The 12,269-nt window shown below is 39.4% G+C and overlaps 1 protein-coding gene across 4 annotated transcripts in view; it reads left to right on the forward strand.

Annotated features, from left to right (window-relative positions):
* The window catches only part of LOC310964935 (diacylglycerol kinase zeta-like), a 130,877-nt gene that overhangs the window by 28,551 nt on the left and 90,057 nt on the right, over window positions 1-12,269 (forward strand). For 3 of the 4 annotated variants that reach the window (XM_083938263.1, XM_083938260.1, XM_083938262.1), the window contains exons 3-11: window positions 989-1,084; window positions 3,224-3,301; window positions 5,353-5,415; window positions 6,877-6,933; window positions 7,857-7,925; window positions 8,344-8,415; window positions 8,510-8,626; window positions 11,742-11,813; window positions 12,059-12,157. In XM_083938263.1, coding sequence (XP_083794389.1) covers window positions 989-1,084; window positions 3,224-3,301; window positions 5,353-5,415; window positions 6,877-6,933; window positions 7,857-7,925; window positions 8,344-8,415; window positions 8,510-8,626; window positions 11,742-11,813; window positions 12,059-12,157 — 723 coding nt within the window. The remainder of the gene's footprint in view (window positions 1-988; window positions 1,085-3,223; window positions 3,302-5,352; window positions 5,416-6,876; window positions 6,934-7,856; window positions 7,926-8,343; window positions 8,416-8,509; window positions 8,627-11,741; window positions 11,814-12,058; window positions 12,158-12,269) is intronic. The other variant, XM_083938261.1, reaches the window with a different exon arrangement.

The following is a 12,269-nucleotide window of genomic DNA, read 5'->3' on the forward strand; positions in this document are numbered from 1 at the left end:
TTCTCGTGCTAATATTGAATTTGCAATCCTCAAAAACATTACAAATACATTCAAAGACAGAAGTATTTTACAAAAAGTTACAACAAAAGTAAGTTGATAAGACTGACTGAGATGTAAAGAGGTGTGCTAACTGATTAGCCGAGGCTGCGTTACTACGAGGTAAACCTACAGCCCGTACGCTCCGTAACATAAGGCATTATTGCAGCAGATGTGTCCTAATCCTCATGTAACATGTATTTAAGTATGACAAATAAAAAAAGAAAAAGTTAACCCGTGAAAACGTTTGGATGTTGTTCACATATATGAATCAAAATCACCTTGAATTAGCAGCTGTACCGTAGCTGTGAATGCCTCCTCGTTTAGTTTTTCATCACAATGTCAAACATAACACCTATCTGACCTGTACTTATAGTTTTCTTTGAGGAAATGTGTCAGTCGTGTTTTGAACATTGCTTGTCGTTCCGTTAAAATTAAAGTTTTGCCTCCCTTGGTCTGAAGACCGTGGTGGCATCGTTTTTATGGTGGCTTCTGCAGAGTGATGATAAGCTGCCTTAAACGCAAAGCACTTCCATATACGATTCTTGGTGCCTTTTTGTCAATTAGTTTGGGCGAAGCGATAGCACAACAAACCACACAACAAACCACATGGGGTTTGTTGTGCGTAGTTCAGGAAGAGTCACTTGCGGCGCTTCAAAAAAACGGCATCGTTTTTTTATTTTAGAAACGGTTTCCCTGACAACCCAACCCGGTAGCTATAATTCCACTGTTCAGCCACTGTGTCCAATTGGCACTTCCTGGTGGCCTGGGAAAAACACACTTGAAATCCAATATGAACGTTCCCACAGCGGTCACATAGCCAGTGATAAGATTTAGCACCACATTTGAAAGTGGCCCAGATGTGGTTGGAAAAAAAAACGCAACTTTCATCAGAGATTCACTAGCCTTTCATGTGACAAATCCCTTTGTCTCTATGTGTTTGTCTCCGCAGGATTCCGCTCTGTACGGAGATCATATCTGGTTTGAGACAAACGCCTCCGGAGACTACTGTTACGTGGGAGAACAACACTGTATCGCCAGAGCCCTGGTTAGTATTTCACTGCGATGACCTCGCCCGTTCCTCTTTGTGTTCTCAACAACACTGTTCTAGGGTAAAGCCTCGTTATGTTTTTCTTCAGTTCATCAGAGCGGATGTCTATATATCTTTGATTTTATACATGCAAATCTGGTTCCTGTTCACTGCCAACATTTTTCAGTCAGATATTCCTCCAGTATCTCAACCAACTAATCAACTGAAGCACTGGTAAAATATAAAGGCATAGATAAGGGTAGAAAGTCCGTATTTTTACTTTTTTTAAGAATTCACTTCCTGACTTTATTCTCAGAATTCTGTTTTTCTGACTTGTTTTTCATGAAAAGAGAAAAAAAAAATAATAACGCCCGGACTGTATTCTCAGACTTTTGACTTTTTGTCTTTTATTCTCAGAATTCTGAGGAGAACAAAAAAATCTGAAATAAAAGTCCACTTTTTCTTGTGCTCTGAATTTTATTTCAGAATCATTTTTTTCTGGCTTTTTTTCTTTTGTTCTTAGAATTCTGAGGAACAAAAAAGTTCAGAATTCTTATAAATGAAGAAGAAAAGAGAGGAAAAGTTGAAATAAAAGTCAGAATTCACAGGTCAATGTCAGATTTATGAGAATAAATGAGGTTTTCCCCTCGTAATTGAGACTTTTTTTCTTTTACTCAGAATTCTGAGAAGCAAAAAAAAAGTTTCTTTTCTTTTTTTTCTCTTCTTTTTTAGAATCCAGAAATTAATTTTTCACATGGCCGAAATGCTTTCAGTAACAAAACAATACAATTGTAGTGGTTACAGCGTGAACATTGTCTCATGGACCACTTACTCATTTTTGGGGGGCTTTCATCCACATCTCACAGGCCTCATTTTGCCTGTGGAGTAGGCTCAGCTTGTATAGATGGATACAGCACATGAGAGGGAGATGTATCCCCTGTAGCTGTTCAGAGCTGCTCTCTATGTCAGATAGGATCTTTGTCTGTTCATCCACTGACTCCTGCTCCATGACCTTTGACCTACAGTGCTCTTCACAGACAGTTGATGATGTTTGTTTCCGACGTTGGTTCGCTTTGTGTTTCTGAAAGCAAATACAGCAAACTTGATGGGATTCGAGACAATTTTGCATGTGTGCAAATACAATTCATCCGTCAAAATAAAAACTTGCAGTGTACTGAAGAGAATAAGTCTTGTGCAGGAAAAAATACTCTCACGTCATTTTCAGTAGAGGCAGCGTTCAGACTAGGTTTAGGGTTTAGGCTGTGGTGGTGGGGGCAGCAGGGGGAGCAGAAACAAAATGCAGTGACCTGTCAATAACAAGGTAGCCCCGCCCTAAATACTCCCCTGCTTTCTGGTCTATTTGACTCTAAATGGGACCATCATTTACTAAATGAGCATCATGCTGTATTGAAGAAGACTTGAAACTAGAGATTGAGACATAAACTCATTAGGAAAATGCTTAGTGAGGAAATAAATCAAGAGAGAAGTTTAGGCCCATTTTTCTCATCGACTTCTATACAATCACACTTCTTTATGGAGCCAGTGGAGTATCCCCCTGCTGGGCGTTAGAGAGAATGCAGCTTTAAGTGGAGTCTCCCCCTGCTGGACATTAGAGAGAATGCAGCTTTAAGTGGAGTCTCCCCCTGCTGGACATTAGAGAGAATGCAGCTTTAAGTGGAGTCTCCCCCTGCTGGACATTAGAGAGAATGCAGCTTTAAGTGGAGTCTTCCCCTGCTGGACATTAGAGATAAAATGTACCTTCTTGAAAAAAACAAACACAATTCTTGTGCCCTGAGCGCTCTAACAGGTCTGTAGGTCTGTGACTGCTGGATAATCCACTCTTTTCTGTCATGTTGAAATTTGACTCACGTCAGCTCATATCAGAGTCAAACATATAGCTGGTCTGTCATGTCACATACATGGAGTCGTCTTCTGTCACACACCATCATATCATTTCATGATGTTTCTGTGCAGAGCCTTCAGCTTTCTGCAGCTCAGGACTGACCTCCGGTGGTCACACCTGTTCATTACGGACTCATTCACCAGCCGATACTGACTGTTGCTTAAAATACAAATAGTTTCACTTCAGTTCCTGTGATTTTGTTATAAAGGTTGTTTTTCCATATTATAAACCTTTTTCTTTCTTTCTCTTTCCAGCAAAAGTCCGTCAGCCGAAGGAAGTGTGCTGCGTGCAAGATCGTCGCTCACACCATCTGTATCGAACAGCTGGAGAAGGTAATTTCTGACTGATCCAGGAAATCGAAATGAGTTGAGGAGACAAGGAACATAAAGATGCAGGTGTAAAACTTCAGACTGATTACAGTGGAGAGGGGTAAAGATGGAAGCTTAAACAGGTAACTGAGGCAAGAGTAAAGAGGGATTCAACTTTCAGGAGGATCACTTTAAACCCTCAGTCGTGATGGAAATGTTAAATAGGATCCAAGGATGATAACGTTTCTTTTTTGAGTTCACTGAAATTGTAATTCCGGCGTAAAATCATCCCATGGTCTTTTTCGGCACTTAAATACATCAAATAAGCCATTGAGACAGTTTTTTTTTTCGTGTATGGACTAAAATAAAGAGTGTTTTAAAGACTTACCTACTGGCCCCTGTAACAGCTCCTCTCATGGTAAAGTCCATTCAAGTGGATTTCCAAAGTCAATCCCAAAGGAAGGAGCCCAGTGATTATTTATTACGATTCGGTCTCCTCTTCCAATTTATTCTGGGGACATGGGAAAAAAGTGTCCAGTCCGGTTTGGTTGATGAGGGGCTGGGAATTCTCTGTAACAGTCACACAGCTGTTGCGATATTCAATTATTCCAGGACACAGTGAAAAATGTCACTCTGTTGGCAGCATAAACATTCTTCTTCTGTGCCTGTGGACTGACAGTACCCACAGGCACACCAAAAAATGCCCTCACACTGAGACTGATGCTATGTCTGATGCTACCTTTCGGTGCTGTGGGAAATCACTGTCTGGGACTTTTCCAAATCTCTAAATTTATTATTAACTTATATTTCACCAAACTTCCACAAACCCCCAAATTTTTCGTGTTTTGCTGGAATAAAGCACCAATGGGCTCCTTCCTTTTGGATTGACTTTGGTTATCCACTTGAATTTACTTGACTATGAGAGGAGCTGGTACAGGAGCCAATTGGTAAGTCTTTAAAACACTCTTTTAATAAACTACCAGTGTTTCCCCAGGTTCACAGGGGGGGGGTTACAAAAAAATAAAAGGAAGGCTTTACATGTGTTTCCACTGCAGCGTTGTTGCCTGAATGTTCTTTTGTTAGCCTGCCAGTCAGTGTTTAATCAGACACTTTAATGGTTGGGTTTGTATTAAAGGTCAGTCCCCACATGGAGAAATGAATCAGTGTTTAAAGGTGTTACACCAGACAGAAGGATCACAATTATACAACAATAATCAGCCACAATGCAAACTTAGTTTAAATCAGTGTTTCACACAATGAGCTACACTCGGCTTCAGAAAATGTCTTTAAATAATTGTGTAAAAGGTTCAAATAAAGTTGAAATCCAAACTCACTTTATGGTGTCAAGCACAAAAGATAAAGAAAGAATTTAAGAATTAAGAATTTGTTTAATTTTGTTGTAGTTGTTGAAGGATCTCTGATAAGTTTCAGTTTCGTTTTACCGTTAGGGGTGGAGCATCTTCCCAAACAATTTAACAAACGATCTTTGAACAAGTGAATCTGTCGGAGTTTTCAGAGAATTGGAAACACGCAGCCATGTAGAGACATAATTTACATGCTATGGTGTAAATTAGATCAATAACATAAATAACATTAGGCTGTTTGTTTTGTAAGTTTGTTTACTAAAAGGACAGAGCTGTTCTATAGGCAAGGGATCCTTAAATGACTCCTGTTGGGATATGACGCTATTAAGAAAATACAATTAGATAAAATTTACTTGACGTTCAAGGGGGGCTGGGAGTGCCATTGGGGGGCGCAGCGCCCCCCTAATGTCATGGGAGGGGAAACACGGACTACTGCAGAGGTTTGGTGTGATTTGAGCAGTATTAGTGGTTAAAAAAGACGTTTTAATGCCTTCACCGCACTGCCCCGAGCTAATCAGTGTTAGCCACGTCCGGCTGTTAGCGCCTCTCCGGGATTTCTCCGTTAATAGTTCATTCACCAAAAAATTGTCTCGATGGCTTATTTGATGAGCACTTGCAGAAAAAGACCCTGGGATGATTTTACGCCGGAGTTTCACTTCAACAGTTATATTGCAGAGTCTTTAACTGTTCCTCCTCCTGTCTAACCTGCAGTTTCCCAGCTCTAGAGCCGTTCTGTTGGACGCCAACCTGCCCCTCAATGACCCCAACTTTAGAGTGAGATACACAAACCACCTCCTGTCTCTGCTCTCTCCTCTCGATCTGACAGAAACACACAGACCTAAGGGGGTGTCTGGGCCTCACTTCTATCATTTATAAAGAAGGCAGTGCATGGCATAATAGCAGTGTTCCCTCAGGATGAGAATATATTTGGAGCAACAGAGAATTCCTGTATTCGGCGGCAAATGTATAATCTGTATACCACCAACACAGATAAAGCACGCATTCTCCACAAACAGACGCACACACTTTTGTTTTTGCATCATGAGGGTATTTTTTTTCCTTACATCATCCTTTAAATCTTCTCTCTGAATGACAAACTAATCCATTTTTTCACTGTGAGGAGGCAGATACCACCATGGTCTGTGTATGCAAGGCTGGACCAGGTTGTCTAGGAACTAGCAACGTGTTCTCATAAACAGGTCCGTACCAAATTCTACGAAAAGTTATGCAAAGGAATTTGTACGAAAAAACACACTTGACGGGCAAACTGCAAGTGGAACAACGCACAATAAACAACGATTTCAGCCAACAAAAGGTGACAGTTAGGATTAGGCAAGAAAAAAACTTGGATAGGATTAGAAAAACGCTGTAATGGACTGGATAACAACCGCGAAAAATCTCCAACCCCGAAGTGCAACAATGCACAAAAGATTGATTTTAGCCAACGAAAGAATGATTTTAGCCAACAAAAGAACAATTTAGTCAACAAAAGAATGATTTTATTCAACAAAAGAAAGAGTTTATCCAACAAAAGAACGATTTTAGCCTACAAAAGAACGATTTTAGCTGACAAAAGAATGATTTTAGCCAACAAAAGAACCAATTTAGCCAACAAAAATCAATTTCAGCCAACAAATGAACAGTTCGGGTTAGGAATGAAAAACACTTGGTCAGGATTGGAAAAAAGGCCGTGGATTTGTTTAGTATGGACAGGAATTGAACCCTCACTCCTGGATTAAAGTCCTGTGTTTTAGGAACCCACCTGCCTTCTTCCACTGGGCCACATGATTTCACTACACAATAAATATGTTTTATACACACTAATTACTACGTATAACTTTTCGTTGTTGTATGAAAACTGCATGAGAACAGCCTGCACCAATAATGGAGCGGGATGTGATGTTACCCTAACCTGACTGAGCCACCAGTCTTCAGCCTTGCAACCTCAGTGTCTGGTGGTGTCCCTGCTCCGGTCAGGGTGGTTTTTCTTTTCATTATAGGGAATCATGGTGCCTCCCCACTTGTCTGAGCCTCATTGGCTAAACGGCTTCTTTCTCCTAAGACATGTTTCACCTGATCATTAGACTTCATTCCAGTCGGGACTCTGCAGCCGTCTGTCCTAGAGCATCATGCTCTTTATAACCTGTCACAGTACCCCCGGTGGTTAACACGGCAGAGTTAGAAGCTCTTTTATCATCGGCATATTTACCGCTCTCTTCCTCTGCTCTCCTCCAGATTAATTTCAGGTGTAAACCGTCTTTCAGAGAATCAGGCTCAAGGAACATCCGCGAGGTGAGTTTGTAGAAGTTTCTCTCCACTTGTTGTTGTCGGGGGTCCAAGCAGAGTGGTTTTCCCACCAACAGGGAATGGCTTCTATTCTGGGTTTCGCGCACCAGATTTTGAACCGTTCGCATTTCTACCAATACTAAATTGGTTCCAAAACCTGAAGAGTTCGTTACAAACTGGAAATTCCCGAACAAACTGGTTCCTCAGTGTGTTTAAATGCTGGTTAAAAACCCTTTTATTTTCAGGTTAGGGCAATACTCATATTCACTGGTTTCTCAGAGGCCATGTAAACACGGAATTCTGTCCAAAAATCGTCCATTTTCTCCAGTTGTTGTGATTGTGACAAAGGTGAACCAGAAGAAAAAGACGTATTGAGATCCATTGTATGTTGGCGGAGCACCACCTACTGTACCAGAGGTTGAGTCATTTTCTCATTCACCCCCGCTCTTAACGGGGGAACTCCTTTAACCGAGGAAAGACCATTTTCTGGTTACTGCTGTGTTTTGTGCAGCGTCCTTAGCTGCAGACGCATCCTTGATCAAGATGGTTAGTTGCACAACTGGTGGAAACGCGGGCCAGTTCATTAGATGGTTCTAAGGTTCAAATAATTCTGATCGGAACCAGTTCAAGAACCCGTTCTATGTTCTTCATATTTAAAGTTTACAGAAGAGGATTAGGGCCACATGTTAATTTTTTGTTTTCTACTGCGTTTATAGTTTTTTAATCTCAGAATTCGGACTTTATTTGGATTCTGTTGTTTTCTTTTTTTTCTCAGAATTTTGACTTTTTTTCCTCAGAATTGGGACATTTGAAGACTGAACTCGGAACTCAAATACATTTCTCACCCGAATCCTCTTCCGTAAAAAATAGCCTTTATCCTTTAATTCAGGTTCAGAAAATGATGATTTGTATGATTTCTGTGCATTCAGCCTAATGTCGTGCGTCATCACTGGGTTCATCGGAGACGTCAAGATGGCAAATGTAAACAGTGTGGCAAGGTGAGTGGTTATTAGAATTTTTCTATGAACAATAAATTAATCAGAATCATTTGAATATCTTTGCATTCATTCTTCTTGTTTTCTAAATGTTTGTTTTGTAAAAAATATTCTTCCTCTCTTGCAAGTCCCCCAAATGAACAGAAGTCGTATTGGTTTTTTATATATATATTTTATTGTTTTTTTTCAAGAGAAGTTAACAGCTCAACATAAAGGGACTGTGCACGCACAACATATACAAAAAAGACATGGTAACAATAAGAAAAACAACAAGCAACCCCCCCCCCCAAAAAAAATCATCTGCATATAATGACACTATTTTCAGAAGTGATATTCTTAACTGCTTGAGTAGCCTTAAATATAAATTAAAGTGGTAGTTAAGTTTGATTTGAGTTATTTGAGTTCCTGTTGTTGTGTGCAGGGCTTCCAGCAGAAGTTTGCCTTCCACAGTAAAGAGATTGTTGCCATCAGCTGCTCCTGGTGCAAACAGGCTGTGAGTATGTTTAGAGAGCAGACAAAAAGATATCCTTCTCATTGAATTAATGTATTATTATATATTATATTATCCTGATGTATTTTCTCTTCAGTACCACAACAAGGTGTCCTGCTTCATGCTCCAGCAAATTGAGGAGGCGTGTCCAATAGGAGCGCACGCTGCCCTTATAGTTCCGCCCACATGGATAGTTCGAGTTCGACGCCATCAGGTAACACTGCCGTCAGACACTCATTCTTTCCCCCAATGCAGTTGTATTGAACTCCTATTTTTATACAATTACATTAACAGTAGAACTGCTTCTCCTCATGCATATACAACATCATTAATTAATTACATTAAACAAACACAAGTAGCTTACAGGATATGCATAGGGTCAAATAACAGGTAAAATGAGCATAAGAAATACAAAATGACAGATAGCAGATTGAAAATCAAGAGATGTGGCTGCAGATCCATTTTAAGAACATGATGGCCTACCAGTTACATCTGCTTTTAATGTTTGGGTATATTTCTGCTAATAGTGGATCCTACCAGGGACCTTAACTGTACTAGACCCAGTCATGTACATGATGTACCTACGGAAGAGGATTATGGCGTGTGAGAGGTTTATTTGAGGTTTGAGTTTTCAGTCAGAAATCTGAGATTAGAAGGGGGATTCTGACTGTTTGTTTTTAGTTGAAACTCATAATTCTGTTAAAAATAATTTAAAAAAAAAGTAAGAATACCATGATTAAAGTTATAATTCTATAGTTAAAAAAGTCACTCAAGTCACAATTAAAAAAACAGAATTCTGAAGGATTTTTTTTTTCCAAGTGAGTATTCCGAGATTAAAGACAGAATTCCGAGATTTAAGTCAGAATTCCAAGATTGAAGTCAGCATTTCGAGATTAAAGAAAGAATTCCAAGGGATCGAAGACAGAATTCTGAGATTGAAGAAAGAATTCCAAAAATAAAGTCAGAATCCCAAGATTGAAGTTAGAATTCCGATATTAAAGTCAGAATTCAGAGATTGAAGTCAGAATTCAGAGATAAAAGTTAGAATTCTGAGAATAAAGACAGAATTTTAATTTCTTAAAAACGGGAGCAGAGTAGGGAAGTAAAAAGTAAAGTAAAAAAGAAGTTTATCTTAGAATTCCGAGGAAAAAGATACTTTTTTTTACAAAAGATGTTTTATTACAAGTCATAATTCTAAAAAGTCATAATCCTATAACAAAAGAGTTTTTTGTCTGAGAGGAAACAAAATGTCGTACTTGAAAATAACGGAAGAGATGAGAACTAGGTTGTAGTGTTTCCTGATAATATGACTAATAGAAAAGGTGTCTGTTTACCCGAAGACAGAGAGAGTGGGTATGATTTGAACATGATAGAACAGGAAGACACGTTGACACGCAGGACTCGGCCTCGGTTTGAACACCGGGGGTGTCAGATGCATTGAACCGGAATAATAACATGTGCCCCCCCATCCCACTCGCCTCCCTCCCAAGGACGGCCAGCTACACAGCATGAATTGAAGTTCAAAGCAGCATTTTATTATTCAAAAACCTCAGGGATGAGCAATGTCCAAAACAACAAATAAAGTTTTCTTGAAAAGAATGTATTCTTTCAAAGTCTTTGCTACATTTATTATGTAAGTCCCAGACACACATGGATGTGAACTTCATCTTGTCCCGACGCGTACACACAAACACACACACACAAGCTGGTAATTATTTATTAGACATGTCTTTCCTCATTCGTTATCGTTTTTTTTTTACTATTTTAACGCGAAACAATACAATGAATCGCAGAGTGATACAAGACATAAACAGAAAGTCATGTATAAAAATATTTATATACATATAAAAAAATGTTTTTAAATGAAGATAAAGCTAGCGGTGCAAAATTTAATATTTCTGGTGCTCATTTAATCACTTTTCAGATTCCTACCCCTATATGTATTACTCTACACCATTCTTCTTTCAAGTATATTTCTAATGGGGACAATTACAAAACCTCAAATGTGTCTCTTAATACATGTGATAATCTCTCCAGTGGCAAGATAGACATACATTTTTCATACCACATTGTAATATATATTTTTGAAATATTGTGAGGCATGCAGCATACAAAGCAACTCTCAGAATGTACCTGTGCTTACGATCACAATTGGCATCCAGTCCCAATGCAACATGGTATGAATTAGGAGGAATTTCAAACCTAAAAGTTTTCTTAATCTCGTTTTGGACCGAATTTGAGATTTTTGGACATGTGCACTCTAGGAGTCAAAACATGTGCTAAAGTGCCCTCTAGGAGCCAAAATGCATGCTAAACTGTCTTCTAGGAGCCAAAACACATGCAAGAGTGCCCTCTAGGAGCCAATACACGTGAAAAGTGCCCTCTAGGAGCCACAATGCGAGCTAAAGTTCCCTCTAGGAGTCAAAACATGTGCTAATGTGCCCTCTTGGAAGCCCAATCGTGTGCTAAAGTGCCCTCTTGGGAGCCAAAACACGTGCTAAAGTGCTCTCTAGGAGTCGAAACCTGTGCTATAGTGTCCTCTAGGAGCCAAAATGCATGCTAAAGTGCCCTCTAGGTGTCAAAACATGTGCTTAAGTGCCCTCTAGGAGTCAAAACATGTGGTAAAGTGCCCTTTTGGAAGCCAAAACGTGTGCTAAAGTGCCATGTTGGAAGCCAAAATGCGTGCTAAGTTAGTTAGTTAGTTAGTTAGTTAGTTAGTTAGTTCATTTCATTTATCGTTAAATATCTGAAGACGATGTCCAACATGACAAGGTGTCTTTTAAGAACGGTCTGAAGTCGCATGCTTTCAACATGAAGTTGACTGTGGAGGATGAAAAGCATAGGACCCTCTTAGGAGTCAAGACCTGTGCTAAAGCGCCTCTAGGAGTTAAAATGCGTGCTAAAGTGCCCTCTAGAAGTCAAAACATGTGCTAAAGTGCCCTATTGGAAGCCAAAAAGTGTGCTGAAGTGCCTTCTAGGAGCCAACAATGTCTTTTCTTGTCCAATATCTGTTATGTTGACAAACATTTGAGAGGAAATATAACTTAAAACTTTCTTTTTTAAAGAATATTATAATAAAGAAATTTACTTTTAATAGTAAATTGTAAAAATGGAAAAATTGTGTTTGAGGGGGATGGAATTTAGTCCTGAGTTGAGAGAAAGATTTTAAAGTTCCATTTGAGAAGAGATCTTTTATTTGAAAGATACCCGCATAGCTCAGTGTTTTCAAACCCTCGTCATTCGTTATCACACACACACACGGGTTTTTATAAAGGGAAATCAACCTTCAGTGACCTGCAGCTGCTGTCTCTGCTTTGTGTCTCTACCAGTCGTCTATGAAGTCGAGTAAGAAGAAGAAGAGGACGTCGTTCAAGAGGAAAAGCAGCAAGAAAGGAGCCGAGGTCAGTCCTGCGGTATATTTTGCATAGCATGAATGTATTCCTGCGTTACCTCTGGACACATGGTCAGGGTTTGGTTCTTTTAGGGACAGGATTTGTGTTAAATTTCTGCTTCGTTTTGTCAAAGAAAACTTTCATATGACTACTGAAAGGATAATAGGTATCAACTGTTTAGGGACATCATCCTATGAATAATAAGTCCCAGATTAGACAGTCTGAATGGACAAGATCATCTTCTTCTCTGACAGGAAGGACGGCAGTGGAAGCCATTTTTAATCAGACCCGTCCCTTCACCACTGATGAAACCGCTGCTGGTGTTTGTCAACCCCAAGAGTGGAGGAAACCAGGTATTCATGACTTTAATCGTAGAATTCTGTCTTTAATCTCGAAATTCTGACTTAAATCTGGAAATTCTGATTTTTATCTCAAAATTGAATCTCGGGATTCTGACTTTTATCT

Source organism: Echiichthys vipera (assembly GCF_963691815.1).
Source record: "Echiichthys vipera genome assembly, chromosome: 23".
NCBI classification, from domain to species: domain Eukaryota; kingdom Metazoa; phylum Chordata; class Actinopteri; order Perciformes; family Trachinidae; genus Echiichthys; species Echiichthys vipera.